Consider the following 20,198-nt stretch of genomic DNA (forward strand, 5'->3'; position numbering starts at 1 on the left):
TTCAGAGCAAGAATATCAAGATGAACTACTTTAGACGATACTTTTAATCCATTTAAGAGGAAATAGTGGGGTTCCGAAAAATAGTGTTATACATCCCCCCCACGTGTTGCCACAACTGTTTAAATAACATACCTATCATTATTTTTATTATTAACATCCTAATAACTTTTTACACATAACTTTAAACTCTGTTTCAAAGCTCTTTTGAAAATGGCCGCTATAGCACTGGGGTTTGAGATCTGTCCTCTAAATTAGTGGTTTTCAACCCTGGTCCTGGGGACCCTCAGTGTCATCTGGTTTTCATTCCAACTGAGCTCTCAATTACTTAACTAGACCCTTAATTGAACTGATAATTTGCTTAATTAGACCTTTTTAATTGTTTTCAGCTCTTAAACAGTTCCAGAATTCAAGTTAGCTATAACATTTTGAAAGTAACTTGAACTCTGCATCCGGTCTAGTTGAGTAATTGAGAGCTCAGTTGGAATGAAAACCAGCAGGCACAGGGGGTCCCCAGGACCAAGGCTGGGAACCACTGCTCTAAATCACTGCAGGAAGTGTAAAATGAAAAGAAAAAAATACAGATATGTTATTTAAACAGTTGCAGCAACATGTGAGGATGTAGAACGCTAGATTTTTCAGAACCCCGCTACTTACTCTAAGTGTTACTGTCCTCATTTGAGGACAGGCTACTGTAATTTTTTGGAGCATTTTTAACTGGCATCTACCTGTTATTTTAATTCTCTTTAACCGCATTATGATAACTTACTAATTTTGTTAAGTCGAAATGTAATGTATCAAATTGCATAAGCTTGTGTTCTGAGTTTTTCAAAGAAAAATGTATTTGGTACTTAATGGGTTAACACCAGAGGCAAATCACTACGGCCCTTTGATAGTAAACATAATAAAAAAAGTGGAAAATTAGGTCCCTGAACACCCCACCTTACACAATGTAGTATGGGCAACCGCAAAAAGACAAATGCAATACTTTTGCAGGAATGTTTCCTGCCAGAAAAGTCTAGCCAGACATCAAAGCAATTTGCAGCAACCCCCCCATTTTGTAAGTGCCATGAGGGATTCCTCACCACTCCTGATTTCAATACCATGCAAGTCTGCAGAGGCTCACTGGCAAACCTCTTGGAACAGCTGACAAAGCGTATCTGCCCTGTGGCGGCAAAATAAGAATGTTTTTATTGCAAAGCTGCCCAAACAATTGGCTGCAGGCCATCCTACATTGAAAACCAGCAAGAAGCTTTTTTTTTATTATTATTATTCTTGTTTTGTTTATGTCTTTGTTTTGCTAAATTGACCCTTCCCATATGCTGGACCAAATTCATTAATCATGGTATAATCAAATCATGTTCAAGGTCTATTTAGTGTTTGTTGTTTTGTGTGTTCAGTCTCCATTTTTTCCTGATCCTCCTGATTTTTTTCCAAACAACTGTTCATCATTCAACTCAGCACTACTGTACAGACTCATCATTTTCAACGTTCTCTGTGTTTCCATCAACCTTCCACCATCTCCATCAGTACTAGACTCTTTTCTGGACTTCCTTATCAGTTGGTGAGATTGTTCCTTTTCTGTTTGTTTGGATTTTTTCTACTTTAATTTGATACTTTGTTTCCTGTATTTTGGGGTTTTGTTCTTTTGTTACTTTGTTTCCTGTATTTTGGGGTTTTGTTATTTTGTTACTTTGTTTGTTTTTAATTACCCTGCTTTGCTGGACTTGTTTAGGCTTAAGGGAGGACAGTGCAACTGCTTCTCAGTTCGGAGATCGGAGCCTAAACAAGAAGCTGAAATTCGCCGATGGCTGTGTGCGTGACCCAGGGTTGGATACCGAGAAGTAAGCAAAGATTAGTTCAGGGAAATTAGAATTGTGGTATTAAGGAGCAGTGTACGTATGTCCTCAGTGTGCTACCATTGCTGGTAGTGTCACGTGAGCTGTTCAGTCAGTGTGTTGATATGTAAATAAATCCTGTTCGCCTGCGGAGCGTATCAACTCCAACCTCCGCCTCAGCCTCCTGCCTGTCACTCAGCAGCGAATGCACGCACCCACACGGCAGGCGCCTGTCACAATGTGTTAAATATATATATATGTAAATAACACACACCCACACACACTGTATATTTATATTCTACTCCATCCGTTGGGTTTCTGCTGCTTTGTTATTTCACTTTTATCATACTATTTTTATTGCGTTTCTTTTACCCACAAGCCACGCTGTGTAGAAACAGGAAGCCTGACTCCAGTGCGATTTCTCGCGCTTGATAAGAGGTCAATCCCAAGTCACCTGCTGTACAGTACTTAATGAGAAAATACTTAGTTTTCTCATTAAACTGGCTTAAAGAAAAGCAAATCCCTCGGTACATCGCTGGACTGTATGCTGTGCTTCTGCTTCTCTTAATGCAGAGCCTCCCTATTCCTGAGTCTCCCAGCAGCCTGGGGAGCTTGTTATGTATGAGAATGGTCAGGATCTTCTGCAGCACTCTCTCTCTCTCTCTGTACATGGAGTGTATCACTATCTAACAGCTTGTTGTTAAATCTGATTATCTTCTTCATGTTCCTTTGTGGCTGTTGGCCAGGGAGCGATACCTTAGCAATAACATGCTGTTAAAAAAAAAAAAAAAAATCACCTTTTTTATTGATCTAAAAATTGGCAGATACTAATCCGATTTAGATTGAGATATTTAGCCCTGTCACTGTTTATATCATTATTCCCATTACGGAACCATGACTGATCTTCAGAACCTTAGTAAAAGGTCTAGGTAACCCAAGTCATGTGATTTCGTCATGACTGGGTTTCTTCATTTGACTATAGCAAAGGGTGTGCATGGAAAGCAAGTGCCTGGGTTCTGGTGACCCTAGAGTGGAAGGTATCGAAAGAAGAGGTATATAAATGAATTGACTCACCAGCTCCACAGAACCATAGTGTTTCCGGCTGAATTCCCCACGCCTGCAGCCCAGATCTTCAGAGGCAGAGCTGGAACAGAAACGCTTCATAAGTAACAGCACATAGCTAGCAGCAAGGAGCACCAACAGCCACCATTCACCCCCAGAGAACAACAACAAGAGCAAGCAGAAAGATATTCCAGTGCAGCCAGCCAGCTCCAAACAGGGCTGTATGGAACCTGTTTCAAAGCTGGCATCCAAACTGCCCAGCCTCCGGCAGCATCCCTTGCTAGGCTGTGTCTGAATTCAAATGATCCTGGAACGCAGCTGAAATGCCCCAGCTCTTTTTGGAAGGGAGGCCCTGATTAAATTAAATATTAAGTCATTATGTGATCGATTGAGAGACTCTGGGCAAGAGCTGACTTGTAATTACATTTGAGGTCTTTCTCAGTAACCTGGGGGGGGGTTCAGACCCTGCAGTAAGACTGTCGGCTGCAGTAAAATACCTTCAAAACAACCCGCTTTCAATACCACCTTCCCCCTGGTAGCACTGTATGGAATATCTTTATGGAGGCTATTCACGTTTTCCTTAGAGCGCAAAAGGACATACGAAATATTAATTTTACTTGAGGCATTCTGATGCATGCTTCTTTAAAAAAATCTGCTATTGGTTTTGAAGTAATCAAATCCTTTTTTTTTCAAAGACAATTACATTACACTGTACCATTTACATTACACTGGATTATTTAAACAAACAAACTAAACAGTAGGCTTGCACAGTATCTATCTCCATGCTGTTTGCTGAAAGATTTAACACCCGTACGCGTTTGCCTTTTTTCACACAAAGTTATATGTTATACTGCAAAACAGCTCGCGTTTCACGCCAAGTGATGTAAAGGGCAGTAGAGGGTTGCTCACACAGTAGCTCAGCACACAGCTGTTTATTCAACCCATGCACGGGATGGTCGTTACAGTAAATCACACTTTATGGTCCGAATTGCACCCCTGACTAAATAAGTGCACAGCAGATGCTTAATTGAGTTTGAAGAAAGAGTCTGTGATCAGCTGCAGAAGGAATGGAAACCGTGCAAAAAAACCTCTGACAACCGACCCCCATTTCCAGCAGCCTTCAGTTATGAGCCAGCACTGTGGGGTGTGGCCAGCCTCTGTGCACAACAATATTCATTTTAAAAAGCATAGCTGTAACAATGCACCCGAAGGTCTGTACAGCATTAACTGTGACCCAAGAAAGGCCACCCCAGCTACTCTTCACTCTGGCTAAAAGGGAGTATGCAAATTCTAATCACTCAATGCAGCGGGGCCAATACGCTGATCCTGTGCTGTACTGCCTATACCACAAGCATGTTACTGAGTGCAGTTCAAATAACACATCCCCTTCAGTCACTGTGGGCACAATCGTATCACGTTAAGCTTCTAAGTATCTATTTTATACTGCATATATGCTTTAGCAGGGCATCTTCTTGAATTCCATAGAGTTCACACAAACTGTTTTAAAATCTCAACATTTTCTTATTAAAAATCACGTCCGAAGGGGATATTCTGCTAGTTTGCAATAGACCGATCTCACGGCAGTAAAAGGAAGGGGAATGGGTTAAGGCAATGGGAATTTGTGTATAGTTGAAATAACTGAGTTTTAATCTGCCTGGGTTGCCCGCGATAAATAAATGAAACGCTCTTAAACTGCACCGCTTTTAAAGTTGCTTGAGGTTAATACATTTTTAAGCTCATTATGCAAAGAACAGCACGATACTCATGGGTAGGGTGTTCAGAAAATCAAGGTTATATGCATTGAGCTTCAGAATTATTATTTTTTTTTAATATAATGCCAACTATACATAGGGGGTAGAAAAACCACCTGCCACAATAATTTTAAAAGGGTGTAGGGCGACCATGGACAGCATTGACGTGGAACTATCCAAAATGAAAAAAAAGGCTTGTGAAACACGAGTCATTGTGGAAGGATCTGCCAATTAGGGGACTATTATCAGCCCCTCTATCAAAGTCTGTCAGACTAGTAACAGGAAATGCAGCTTTTATATATATTGTAGAATAGACATCAGGCATGCAATTTACAGAACAGATTAAATACGTCACGTGAAAGCAAACTGATTTACAAAGGATGGCGTGTTGAAGTCATACGTGTTACAGTCTCTTGTCTAACCAACCCCTGCACAGTATATGGAATTAGATTCTGGGAGGTTCAACAACATTCATTTAACACAGACACACATTTACACATTGTGTAGTGTTCATAATTTGCATCATTGAGGATACAATGCAAATGAGAGAAGGGATCTGTCCTGGCTAAATGTTTTAATTAAAATTACTTGGCTCCCATTGTTTTAAACGTAACCCTTTTCAATTTAGGATTTCAGACTGCTTCAGACAGACACTGTGGTAATTGCTAAATACCCGGGAATTATTGCCAGATTCTGTACAGGCTAAATTAAATATTTTCTCAACAATATTAGGTATTTCAGAAAGGCTAAGGAAGTTGAATGTTTGGCGATTGTAAGACATTTTTCAGGCAGACTTTGCAACAGATATCTTTGTGGCATTTTTGTTGAAGAAGGGCTGGAATATATGTTTGATCCTCTGCTCCCTCTCTCTGTCCCATGGTTAAACAGTACAGGTTCAATCTATACTATATTGTGTAAAAAAAGGCAACATGCGTAAACTACACAAATGGCAAATCGAGCTGCAATACAAATGTGATCATTTAACAGTTATCTGAAAGTAATTTAATTGACTTAATAAAAGTATTAAATAAAGAGAAATAAACGACTAAATACATATAAAATAAATATACAAAATGAAGACCCTTTATGAATGCCATTGTGTTATTATACAAATATAATAAGCTATGCTTTTAACACATCAACACCAACGACACCTCGTAAATTTCCAGTTAGCAAATGACATCAATGGCTCATTTCTCTGGAGCTGCTATCATTGTTCTCCTATTATTGTTTTTATTTTCTTTCTTCTGTCTCGTTGCTGCTGAAAAGACATTCATGTTAATAAAAAACAGGCGAGAGAAAATCCATACAATAGTGCGCGAAACAAAACGCACCATTCTGTTTACAGGAGCCAGCCGGTAGCTCAGTTTTCCAAACAAAACCGCGCTGATTAGGCGAAAAGGAAATCAAGTGAAAAGGACAACACGACACGGTTGTGGTATATGGTGTTGGTGTTCCTTTTGTGCGAGTGAGAGAGAGAGACAGCTTTTGAAACAGTCTCTGTGAATGCAGATAAATAATTCAGGTCCCCCAAGCTGTTGTGCTTCATTCTAAGGCACACCTATTATAATCGCTCTATCTTGTAGTAAAAAGTCATCAATAAAAAGTGTGTAGTTTGATAGTTCGATACCCCTGTGATATTTCCCAGGTGGTTGCTACTGGTGATCCTTTTAAAATGGATTTTCGAACATGGACTTACTGGTCACCAGCTGCTTAATTATTTAAGTCTTTAAATGAGTGGCAGACACCATTCCAGACCATTAGAAGCAATAGGTCAGAACCATATTCCCGATCTAAGAGTATAAACATTCATATGCGTTAGCAGTATAATGATACACTATGTGTCCATGACCTGCATCCACAGTATGCCAAATAGAATCTAATAACAAATGCCCATGCAGTTTTATTGAAACTAAAACAGTTGGACCATGGTACCTTGAATATGCTGGTTCAGCATTTAGGCCTATACATGGTTAGCCTCTAACTTATGCTCAGCCCAATCAAATAAAACACACTTCCCTGTTTTAATGGACTAATATTAATACCATATATTTAAAAAAATGGGTTGTGTTTCCTTTTTTGGGGGGGCTTTCTTGTGGTCTGTAATGTTATCAGAATCTGCCTTGATGTGATCAAAAACTAGTAATTCAGCGTATGGTGATATTTATTCTGTTAAACACCAAGCAGCGATGAACTTGTATTCCATCTGCAGCAGCATGATGCTGTGACATCCACTGTATCCAAGTTATTCAGCTCAATGCATGGCACCTGTATGAACAGTTAGACAGAAACTCAGTAAACCATTAAATAAAAATGGCTCTGTCTTAATAATTATCGTATGTTGTCAAAATGTGCTCATGTTTGAATACGCTAAACTATACACACAGAAAAAATATATATATATATCCAGGAACTTTCTATGGCCAAGGACGCAGTGTTGGGGAGTAACACATTAATGCATGAAATGTAATCGGATTACCTTGTTCGGTAACTTGAAACTGTAAATGGTTCCTTTTGCAGATTACATTTTATGTGAATTTGTTTTAGTTACTTTTTTTTTTTTTTTTTTTTTTTTTTTTAAAGGACTACAGCTACTGCATAACATGGTAATCAGAAAGCGCTTCTACCAGTGAAACCATACATATCACATGAACAAGCTTTTTATATAATCTTGCTAAACAGGGGGTCAGGGAAGGAACAGGTATGATATCTGAATCTTCAAAGAATATTTTGAGATGTTGCCTGACCATACTGCAAAAAAATTTTGCTCAAGTAACTTGTAACAGCATATATATATATATTAAACAGACTATGGGGGAAGGTTTCAGATCTATTTTTAAAACCATATGTAGCACCACCCATTGGAAATGCCAAATTGCTACAGTGTGTGTCAAATGCAAACAATTCAACCAGTCAGAGAACTGGGTATGTGACAGCAAAAACAACATCTGAGAAATATCCACAGTAAAAGGTGGAACAGTTTAGGCTTTTCAACTCACAACCCCAATGCATTCTGGTACGTTTCACCTGTCTCAGGTATCATTCTTACCTTTATGAGAAGCAGGACTACGCTTCCCAGAATGCATTGGGGTTGTGAGTTGAAAAGCCTGAACTGTCCCGCTGAACACGGAGCTATACGGTCAAGTGTTTTATTATTATTAAGGTACAACGCATTCGTTTTTATCTCAGATCCCAAAACGACGGTACACGTTCAGCGTTTGCTGGAGTCGCTTATATTTTTAGATGCAGTACTGACTGTTTAAAATAGTCCCTGGGGAGCTGCAGAGTTGGGGGTTTCTAGTGCCACCCACCTCCTCCTTTTTTTCATATATTGGATGGATAATTACAGTCAAAACCAATGCATTCAACCGTATGCATGTTCGATAACGATTGCGCTCCCTTATTTTTAGATAAGGCTGCTTCCAAATCACTTTGTCGTGTGCAAATCCTATACTGTGAAGAGATATCATATGTCAACTTAAATGACATAATATTTAAAATGTAAGTCACAAAAACGGCGGAACTGAATGCATTGTCTGAATATGTGTACTGTGTCTTTAATACAGAGGTATTCCACAGGCAGTACTGTATATATCCGGAGTCTATTTGATACTGTTAACCAACTAGAAATTCAGGAATACCTTCTGTTTCCACGAAGTCGGCATTTAATCAACTTCTAATGAATGAAACGATAGTGTAAAAAATAACGCTGAGCGCAGGTCCTTTCTCTGCATATTCTTAAAACTAGATCATTTAGCGCTGTGTGGCAAAGGCGACTCATGTAGTATTGCAATCACGTACAAAATAAATAAAAAGATAACTAACACGTTACAGAAAAACAAAACAAATGCACCGGAGTTGACTGGCCGAGTACCTATGAACCGTCACTCGGTATGAAGAATAATAATAATAATAATAATAATAATAATAATAATTAGAAAAAAATGGACAAAACTATAGTAACATTACAAAAGCAATATGCAACATGAACCCGAATATATATATATATACACACACACACACAACAAACAAAATATGCATGTGTAAAAAAAGAAAAACAACAAGTAAAAACACAATAATAATAATAATAATAATAATAATAATAATAATAATAATACGTCTTATTTTACCGTTGGGTGAAAGTCAGCAGTTTGGCAGAAGCTGCATCCGCACTACACATATCTCCATACATGCGTTTATATCCAGAAAGAAAGCACAGTTCAGTTTTTTTTTTTTTTTTTTTTACTGAAGAACCACTAACATTCCTGATTCAGAAATTCTTTCTTACAGGTTGCTGTCCCTCTAACTGCATTTATCAATGTATTATGTTGCCTTTCCTATATAATTAATGTTGTCTTGCTATTGGCTAGCCACACGAGCCTGTGCAACTAAAAAAAAAAAAAAAACACACACACTAGTATTGCATTAAAAGGCTTATGAGCGTTTTGATTATGCAGTGCACTGTTGCCACTGCTTTGACTCGAGTACTTTTCATTTCATTCTAACCACATCCACAGCGCATACGTTGCAATGGAAAGCCCTGCCTCCCAATAGAGAATTATTAGAGCTAGCTCTTACACACACTCTCTCTCACTCGCGCGCACACATAACACACACACACACACACACACACACACACTCGCCCACGACTGCTGCAGTCTCAGCACAGAACTGCATGGTGGGACTTGTAGTTGTAAAAGTCGTCAATGTCTGTGGCAAACCGTGAATAAAATCATGATGCAGTGTGTTTTGTGGTTTGGAATAAAAAGTACGCCGTTTTAAGTACAGCACATTCTAAAAGGCACGGTGCACCACAAGCATTACTCTAAAATGAGTTTCCTGTGTAACCGTTCGTTACATTCTCCTGTGCACATCAGAAACCAGATTGTTGGTTTACCAGTTTTATTTAAGACACTCTGTCACTCTGAACTAAACAGCTCTATTCGTACTACCTGCAGTGGACTGAGGTTAGATATGACATAACTCAGCTCTGTTTAGCTCAGGGAATTAACAATTTAGTATGATGTCCAGTGTTCAATAATAACATCTGACAACGAGAAAATAGGCATACATAAGTATGGGGACATACCCTGGGCAGTAAAGAGTTAAAAAGGAGACCCCCCCCCCCCTTCTGTTTTTGTTAAGTGATAACATTTTAAAAGAAACGCCTTAAGCTAATATATTCTGCACAGACCTGTGTGATAACAAGTACACACTAAACACATAAAACATATTTTTATAACAGCACCTTTAAAATAACAAAAACACGACGGAAATACGTTAGAAAGGAGTTTGCGTTATAACCTGTTTTCTTTCCAGTGCTGCATTGTTAATCATGTTAAATTTTATACAACCCAGAAGCCTCTCCTTGAAACGAAGTTAAGTTTCATGCAAGTCAAACGGAATGCATTATTGAAGTGTACGCATCGCGTCAAACAGGGCATTCCTTCATCACAGAAAAGTAACAGCTGCCACAGTTGCTATCGCCGGTGTTGAGGAAGCTTTTTTGAAATCAATGTTGTGGTATTTCAAGGTCAACCAGGATTCAAATTCGCGCTACAAAAATTTTGAAAGCATAAAAACAGATCAAGTTGCTCACCGCTGTTCAGATTGGGCTGGGTCATCCCGAATCTTCCACAACCAGTCTACGATGCAAGCTGTAAACACGTGCACATCTTATCCAGTGCATTTCACAAACACCGCTGAGATCTGTGCAGCGCGTTTTTTATAGGAAAATCTAATGGTGCACCATGAAAATGAAATCCTGCCAATAAACTAGACAAAAGAACAACGTGTTTCTGAGTCTCAAAGTGCATCATGCATGGGCTGCAGTGAGCGACTATCTATTCAATAATGTAGAATCGGTCATCTGAAACGACACAGTCCATTTTGACTGAAAATTGGCCACTAAGGTGCATGTATGGGGAGTTTCTTTTAGTATTTCGAAATTAATGTATTCATGCTCCCTTCTTTTGATTTTTTTATGCCGCCTCCCCAAAACTTATCAACCCGATTTTTTTTGCAAACCTAATTTTAAATCCATAAGTGGGTCTATAATTTATAAAACCCCAGCACGGTTCATATAAAGTACCGGCAGCGGTATTTAAATCCGCCACTGTTTATTAAAATAGACTGCCACGGTTTTGTTTGAATGCAGTTTTTAAATGGTTAAAATAAACCATTTACAAGCTGCATTGAAAGGCACTGTCGTGAAAGCGGGGGAACAGGTGGAATGCTAAATGATGTGGTAGGTTAATTAATGTGTTTCGCTTGCTTCCGAGGATTTGCAAATGTTTGCATGCACGTGTTGGCGGTGACGACACATCCCATTACATTGCGCTAAATTACCAGGCCCGCCATAAGAGAAATCCTTCCAGTCTCAGACTGTGGAATCCCTGTGAAACCATTAATTTTTCATGATTATAACACTGAATATGGGATGACTACATCATTGAATAATGCCAAGGACACGATACCTTCCTCTATCATTTGAGTAATACAGCACAACTGATTTCAATTTCTTGATCCATGCTTTGTTGTCTAAATTGTAAATGAAAGCTCTCTATATTATATCGCTCTCTATAACTTCATATTCCGGGCATCCTTACAGAAGCTAATTCTAGATCATGTGGATTGCCAAAACAGCAAAGCAATCTGCCTCCCACCTTCCAATAGCTTGTCTCCCTTGCATTTATTCCTTGGGAGAAGCTGATAAGATATGTGAAGGGACATTAGGAAATATGATAACGTACTGTCAATATTGCTGAAAGAAAGCAATGCTTTTATTAAAGTCTTTTTGCCCTCTTACTGTGTACAGAGCTAGCAAATAAAAACGAGCTGCAGGGAGACATGGCGGTATAGTCAATATATCTTTATTTATATACCAGCATCATTTAAATATGAAATAAGGACCTGTCATTTTACTAACAGACTGTTAGAGATGCTGGTTTCCTCCAAGCTTTGTAACAAGTTATATTCATTCTGTAAGCAATGGCAATACAGCCCTGTTTCTTTTCTAAAAAAATAAAACATATCAGTATTGTTGGGTTTCGTTAATAATGTTCCTTTTTTTTTAGTTTTTTAAGAGAATTACTTGTATATTGTATCGAGGTATAAAATGTTAGACAGCCCATAATGTCCATACAGTCACTGACATCCCAATGCATTCTAGTTGTGTGGCAACGTGCCACAGTCACAGCGCACTCTCAGCCAAATTGATCTTTCTTTTTTTTTTTGTCTCACTGTGGCGGAGGTAGAAAGGCTCATTCAATATTGAGCCTTTCTTCCATTAAAGATGAAGCAATTAGTAATTAAAATCAATTTTCCTGCCCTCAAGTGGCTTTGCAGAATTTTTTTTTTTTTCTGTCCAATTCAATTTTGTAGCAAAAGATTTATTTGAATTAGGAACTATGTAGGATTAAAACCACCTTCATAAGGCTACATAACACTCCAGTCTAAGGCTTGGTACAAACAGCTCATAACACTTGCTACAAACCAAATTGTACTGCAATAAAATAAATCTGCATTTCAAGTACATTTCTGTTACTCGCTGCCAGCAATTAACAGCTTTTCTTTAATGTTTGAGGTCTAATAAATACTATGTCTGTAGCACTATAGTGACACATGTTTTGACAGCACATTTGACTACATGTAATGCAGCATGTTAAGAGTTTTCAAAGTGATCAATACAGTTATGCACTTACTTTACATAGAAGTTAGACACAGCAATAAAAACAGCACCAATTTCATGCAAACTCACACACACACACACACACACACACACACACACACAGAGACATCTTCCTCAGACCCCCCCTCTCTGATAGACATTGTTTTGTTGAAGCTGAACCAGAAGACAGGCTTCTCCAGACCATGCATAGAGTCTCTTAGCAGTTTCCAAACCCAGGTTTAATATTAATGAGCTCGGCATGATTTTGCTCATCTTGTTGAATTATGTGCTCCATTAACAGGCTTCAAACCGTTCTTATTTCAAACCAATATTTTACAATGCCACCAAGTGGCCACCAAGAATTATGCTAATAATGGGAGCCAATGTAATGTGTGAGTGTATGGCAATATCCAATATTGTTCTATTTTCACTGCAAAGCAATAAATATCGTTCAAAGAACAGCATCAGTTTTTTTTTTTTCATCTTTCATGCCAGGGTGTTCCTGCTAAACTCTTTGATGAATTCTTGAAAACCTCTCTCCCTGACAGATATATGAACGTATCTAATTTTATTTTTAGCCAAAGTAAATTCTACTATCTAATCTTTTTTTAAAGTTCACTTCATTTAACTGTTAATTATTATCAACCAAGATAGAATGTGCTGCTACAGTCTTCATAGCCATAGCCACTCTGCCAAAGACCCTTACATAGCGCAGTTGCCTATGCCTAGATATTAGAAATGTCTATTTATTTTAGGTGTAGTTCAGTTATACTACCAGTTTCTGTATTGGTGCCAAATATACAGCAATAATAATTTAAAATGTAAGTATCTAATCTTTAAATTGATCTTAATATACTGCATATTTTACTTAATATGTTAAGCCCCTTACACACTGGCATGCTCTACCTGGGTCAGAACCTACCCGGGCAGAACCTGGTGTCATGCGGGTCGGGTATGCCATTTCACACTGCTTTTGATAATGCAGGGTTGACCTGGGTGACAGACGCAAGTGCACAATGCGCGTGTCAATGCCCCGGAAGCAGCTTGTTACTGACGCTTCCATCCAAGCTTCTCAGGATTGAACCGTCTGCCAAATTTTTAATTAGAGCAAATGTTTCTACATCCCTGCTGCAATCTGACTCATGCTGTGTCTCAATCAACAAAAATATGGCTAAACAGAATACGTTGCGGAAGTGAAACTTTCATGCAGGCGCGGCTGTTTGTTGTTGTGTCGGCTCAGTCAAGCATTTTGTCTTGCTCAACCCGGGTCAAAGCGTGTGAACCCACATCCTGAGGTGGGTCACTGCGACCAGGGTTGGAGTGCCAGTGTGAAAGGGGCTTTAGATTCTCGTTCCTCATAAAAGAGGCTTCAAATCTCTCCCTAAAATGCTTGTAATATGTTGTTAAATACACACACACAAAACACAAAACACAGTTACATACATTATACACACACACACACACACACACACACACACACTGTGTGGGTGTCAGACATACTTCAGCTCAAATCAAAATATTGAGCTTGCTCTAGATTTGAAAGCTTTACACTGGGCTCAATATGTCCCAGTGCATTCCCTGTGGTAACTGCTGACTGACAGACCACCAGCAGCAAATACTGACCACAGAACACAATGAATTACAAATGTCCAGGCTGAAAATAACATCAAATAACACATTCCTTTTGTTTCAGATTTTAAAGAAAGTTAATTGAAAACTGCACTGTGGTACTGTGGTAATACTAAAAGAAACTTATAAAATGGCAAACGCTTGAGAGACAGTGAGAAAGATCTCCATTTGTCTTTCAGTTTTATATTTGTTCTTTGAGTATTCCTTCAGTTAACCATGTATTCCTATCTGTATGAGGCAAACACATATTCAAACGTTTCCTAGCTGCTACATTGCAAACTAGCAGGGGACATAGCTTTGCCTTGCAGCTTAAATGCTTTTTTTAAAATTGTCTGAATAAATGTACCATTCATTAAATGAAGAGAGAGGTATACATAAACTATAGCCACTCCAATAGGAATGCAAATAAAGATACAGAACTGGGCATCTGTACAAGGTATTATCCACTTATGTAACACCATACACTAGATATGAGATCTTCAAAACCACTTAACTGAATCCATGAAGTATTGTGTATCTGCAATCAATATACATTCAGTTTGATTTGTCTGTGTGTGTCTATGGTCAATTCAAGGTGTTTTTAATCTGGTACAGTGCTTTAGGGAATGCAGTGTATGTGTGTGTGTATACACACACACACAAATATACAGGTTAACTAAACTAATACTGATAGTAATCTGTCTATTTTTACAAGACATTGAAACTTTATAATGAATGATACTAGAGTAGTCTTTGTGTAATGTTCCTGAAAGAGTTAAAGATTACACAGTTTACGGTCGTATTTCTTCATGGTAATTGGGCATGTTAGCCCCAGTGAACTGCATGTACACTCAGCCACTGCATTCGGAACTGCCAGCAATTTGGTTTTTGCTTAGCTCACATGATCTTCTTCCGTATTTGTAGCTGATAATTATGGAACCCAATTATTTACCATTCACTGAGCTATTTACATACGGCTTCTTTATTAGTCTCCCTAATGTTTGTCACAAAGAATATTCCTTCTGTTTTGTGGATACATGTAAGGAATAAATTACCCTACAGGAACTCCGTGAGCAGTAATTAACACATTGGAATTGAATATGTGAGGATTGTTCTGTGTGTTGCCATATTGCGCTGCTCTGATGAGATTCAGGGGCTGATTTAAGTATAGGCGCAGTGCAAACAATTGCAGCTGCAAAATCCAAATTGACTAGCGGCCAGGCAATTACTTTGCACTGCGGCCTATGTAAGCTTAAGAGCAATGCAAATTACTCAACACGAGCTGCAATCATGATAATGAGGGTCTCAATGAGCACCGCCTGTGCAGCGGGGTATTTAGCGGCCGCACTTGCAGTCCAGAGGTTAGGTGAGTTAGGAGTACAGAGAGCAGCAGGCGCTGTATGAGATTTGTGGAGCACGAAAATCAAACCAAACAAAGAAATATGTCAAGAGGAAGGGCAGCAAAGTCCTCTTAGCGCATGGAAAAGAGGTCACTCAGCATGAAATTGAGTTATTTGGAAAAGCCTCAGCCAACATCAGTTATGCTACCAAAGAGGCCATATGGTCCTCTACAGTGGAGAAAGTCAATGCTGTCGATGTTACCAGGAGGACAGTCAACCAGGTGATGAAAAGGTGAAATTCAGCTATTGGGTCTAGGATGTCCTGCAGAGTGAGACGATAACGCCTCACCACCGCATCCTCCAGCATCCCAAACAAAGTGACCCTGGGTTTGAATATGCAGAGTCTTCTCCGTCTTGTCCTTCTCCTCCGAAGGTTTTCCTGCCTTTCCTCAACAAGAGCCAAGCGTCGCCGCATCAGGAAGTGTGTACCACAGCAGCCATCCTGAGGCCAATGACAGATCTCTGAAGGTGTGTGCTTTTATACAGCTCTTAATTACTCGCTTCTACAACGGTTTGCACCTTGTAAGAGGAGGTGCAAAATTTTTGGATGGTCAGCAATTGCCCAAGTACAAGGCAAAATCCTTACATCTCATTAGAATGTTTGCAACATTTTATTCTTCTCACTTTACACATTTAAACAAACTATTTGCATACTAGTCCTATGAGAGATTACAACAGGAATAACAATAGGTCATTTATAAAAAATAGAAACATGTACACATTACGCTTTAACTAACATTACCTCTTAACTAACACCCTAACCCATTCAGTTCTGGTCCTTGTCACAATGTGCGTTCTGAGTTTGAATTGGAAGGTTTATATTTAATAGGCACAATGTGATCACGGTAACTGTGCACACAGTGAAGCCAGTACAGCAGAAGGTGCTGCTTATGTTTGTGTGTGTAAGTGGGTGGGGATCTTCAATGTAAGCCAGTTCCTAACATTACTCACCCCACATTACTGCCCTTGTGACATAATGGATTGCCTTAGTAGAGAATACTTCATGAGGCAAAAAATAAATACTGCACATATAGCATGGGGCGAGTGTTCACACCACTCTACCAAGTGCTAAATGGATAGGGATTGGTACTTACATCAGTTAGAAAAAAGCAACATTAAACAAATGCGGTATGTCTTAGGTCCATTAGGGGCAGTGTTGCAGGTTAATGGTTAACTGTACCTGGAGAGACGACATCGTTTGAGGGGTGCGTTACCGTACAGCCTTCCTGTTTCCCCACAGCCTCTTACTATCACAGGAAAAATACAGCACATGCTTCCTCGTGTTGTGCGGTTCATCATTCACAATAACACTAGCACACACACTCAGACACGTCTACTGATTTCAGGATCACTAAGAGTTTGAAACTGCCCAGAATTCTGCACAGGTACAGGGCTCCAAGTCTTCAATCGATTTTCTTTTTTTTTTTTTTTTGCTTGTTTGGCTTCAGTGTTTCAGATTTATTCCACTGGTAATGCCAGACGTTTTTTGAACGAAGTCAGCATTAGGGCTAGAAAGGCCAATTCGATTCAGTCTCTGCACCCCGGGGAAACTCAGGGCAATCATTGGCACACGTTCCTTGTGTTTGCCGAGAGCTGAAGAGCAGGCACAGTAATATGACAATGAAGATTAAATGCATTTCATTTTCAAAAATAGAAGCAAGTGGAGTCTGACCTCTTCGTGGTTTTCAGATGGTAAAGCTGGTTTCCTGTATTAACATCTAGATAGCATTCGGTTCTCGTTTTCATGCGATCCTGGGCTGGCACCCCCACAGGTCTGAAACAGACTTGCTAAGTGTTTCTTAGATGGATCACACTTGGTAAGAACAAATCCTCACTTGTTAGAGTGAGACATAGTTAACAGAAGACAATTCAAGGGATACTTTATATCATCATCAACATTTTCCTCATGTTAAATGTCTTCCCTTTGTGCTCTATGTGATTCTATGCTGTTGTTTCCATTTAGATCAGTATCTGTCAAGTTTAATAACTGGTACAGAAAAAATAAAACTTCTAAAAAGAAGAGGAAGTGAGGTGGGGGATGCATATTAGCGTTACAAGGTGCACTGAGGCCCATAGATGGAGCATTGTGTACTGAAGCCTGTGTAATGAGAATAACACATAGGAGTCAACCACTCTTGTCAGTGACAAACTAGTTTTGTAGCATGGTTCAGACTCTCATTTGGGGACACCAGCTCCTGTCAATGTAGAAATAAGGATTATTTAAAATACAACACATACACACACACATCCCTGTCTATTATTTTAAATTGTATCTCTTCAACAGTCTGACCATAGGCTAAGAAGCATTCAGATAGCCGGAAGCAGCCGCTGCTTTCATGTAACTCTCCGTGTGTGCAGACCACTAAAAAAAAAAAGTAATTTAGTCAGAAATGAGTCTCTCTCACAGACACAGCCTGCAGCTCTTTTTTTTTCCCAGTGACAAATAAATATTTGATCACCCAAATTCTCTGCCAACTGAGCTGTGGGGTCAGGTTTTAAAAGGCAGCGCTGTTTATTGGTTGACGCAAAAGATTCATCGGCCGGGTTCCAATCCCAGCTCAGTCTGTGACCTTGAGGAAGCACCTTTCCTTCACTCCAGACGGACATGCAGCACTCCCCTGCCATCAAGACAGACGTCTGGCTATCCAATCTAGCAGGGTCTCCCATTGCATAGCAGTGTATTCCCTTCCAGAGTTTAAGACACACCTGATACCTATACACTGTGGCTAATCAAGCACATATTAAAACCTGGAATGGATGAAACCGCTCTGCAATAGGAGTCTTATTTCCATGCCTGCCTAGTTGCTTTCAAACCAAACCAGGAAACTTCTACTGAGAGTACCATTCCGTGTGAACTGCTCATATCCCCATATCACAGCAATGGCCACAGCTCTCTGAGTGAGTGAGAAGGGTGCTGAGTCACTAATTGCTGAAGTCCTGTAACATTGTTAACCAGCTGCATAACTGTAGGACCTTGCTTATTAACTTTAATCACAATGATAATCAATAGCACCTGGATCACCAGCCCCCTCCAGCTTCTCAAGGGTGTCACAATCCACTCTGGCCATTTAGTTCTTTTTATCTCTACAGCTACCACAGTATATACTGAAATGCACCACATGATTATTAAATCAAGTGGTTTCTATTTACCTTCCAGTTATCACTGCGCCATAATAGTGTCGAGTTTGTTCCTACCTTATCGAGTTGTGCATGTGTGGCTGGTTCTTTGATGTTTGATGTGGAGTTGCTTTGAAGATAGAAAGGGTGTTCAATGTGGAAAGCTCCCTTATATGCCCTTGGGCACAGACTGTGCGACTGAACACCAAAACGTCACCTTCAACACAGTCAACATAGAAAGTAATAAACAACCATTTTAATTTAAACCCATTTTTATCAATGCTGTGCAACTACGGGGTTGCAAAATGAAAAAAACATGCCTCCTATGAATATTGTAGGCAAGCTCCAGTTTATTACTTGTGAGAAGCAATCAATCCCTGCAGCTATTATGATATAATGACATTTGCGCGACCCACCTGACAATTTTGTGACATTTGACTTTGCCAAACAATGAGTCATCTGTGGAATTCTAATGGAGTCTTTTCCCCTTTGGCTTTTGTTTTAGTGTCACAGTATTGCGGATATGTGGAATGCAAATCCTGCTCTGCCAACATTGGAAATGTGATGCAGCATGCCAGCATTCAGCAAGCTCATAGAACGTGTAGAAACAGCAAGGCTTATTTGTGACGGTTCTTTTAAAATGAATGCAGTCTACCCTAGGACAAATGCCATCATTTTATACAGACAATGCAGGTACTTGATGAGTCCTGCTTTTGTGAAACTTTGAGAAACACGTTTTCAGTCTGTGAATAGCAGATAGCAGGTTCCTGCACTGACCAGATACTATAAATACTGCTTGGTGGGGATTGATACTTTGACCCTTGAAGGACCCGTTGTAGACTGCTGTACCTTGACACATGTGCTGTAAAACCAATTGCTTTATTGATCAGGCCCTAAATAGAAGAACATTTTGGTTTACAAATACTTGCAATAAGCATTTATAACCCCTTCGGTGGTCAAAACTTCGGAATTGTGAAAAGAGCGTTATAGGATGCAAATTCTATTGGGTTCGAGGAGTTGCCCTTCCAACACTTTGAAAAAACACAGGAAACGTAACATGGTGTAATTCTACATGCAGTGACCGAAGGGTATTTTCAGGTATTTCTACCTTAACTAAATCCTTTAAACTCGTTCTGTAGATCACAGTATTTCTGTGCTATTTTACTACAGTTGTATATGATATGCTGATATTTTTCATATGTCCTGCATTAGGTCTGAATTTCCTTTTTTGTTTTTGTTTCAGAAACTTAAAACAACTTGAAAGGCAACTTTGCTGTGCCTCTGCGTCATTAGTTTTTGGATTACAATTAAGTGTTTCTCTGCACCTCTGCCTTTTCCATTCATCATGTTTCCAATTGCTCTGTATCCCCTTAGGTGCGCAGCTCCTCTGAATCATGGCAGTAAATCAATTGAACACATCCGCACTGAATTTCAATCAATCCCAACCTAATCTGCTCAAGAATCACCCTGCTTGCAAGCACAGCTGTCCACTCCAAAATACATACTTTATATAGCTGAAAATACTAAAGGCGAACCCCAGAGTGATCTCTGATAAGGCTATTTTTTTATTCTTGTGGCAGGTGATTTATTGCATCCCCAAGGCTCTTTGCTTCACAGCTATTAAATGCTGCCTTTTTTTTTTTTTGCTCTCCATCTGGCAGTGACAGACACTGCACATACTGGGGCTGGTAAGAAAGTTTTGCAACACTGTGGCCCGATAGCTAGGACCGCAAGGATGACAATGTCTTATCCTTAT

At 39.4% G+C, this 20,198-nt stretch overlaps 1 protein-coding gene across 7 annotated transcripts in view; it reads right to left on the reverse strand.

The window, feature by feature from the left end:
• The window catches only part of LOC117396917 (GTPase-activating Rap/Ran-GAP domain-like protein 3), a 108,807-nt gene that overhangs the window by 78,692 nt on the left and 9,917 nt on the right, over nucleotides 1-20,198 (reverse strand). For 3 of the 7 annotated variants that reach the window (XM_059005313.1, XM_059005311.1, XM_059005317.1), the window contains exon 2: nucleotides 2,910-2,979. In XM_059005313.1, the coding sequence (XP_058861296.1) occupies nucleotides 2,910-2,979 (70 nt within the window). Of the gene's footprint in view, nucleotides 1-2,909; nucleotides 2,980-5,802; nucleotides 5,907-8,778; nucleotides 9,207-10,247; nucleotides 10,369-20,198 lie in introns of those variants that run through there. The other 4 variants (XM_059005314.1, XM_059005315.1, XM_059005312.1 and 1 more) reach the window with 4 other exon arrangements.

Source organism: Acipenser ruthenus, chromosome 31, assembly GCF_902713425.1.
Source record: "Acipenser ruthenus chromosome 31, fAciRut3.2 maternal haplotype, whole genome shotgun sequence".
Classification (NCBI taxonomy): domain Eukaryota; kingdom Metazoa; phylum Chordata; class Actinopteri; order Acipenseriformes; family Acipenseridae; genus Acipenser; species Acipenser ruthenus.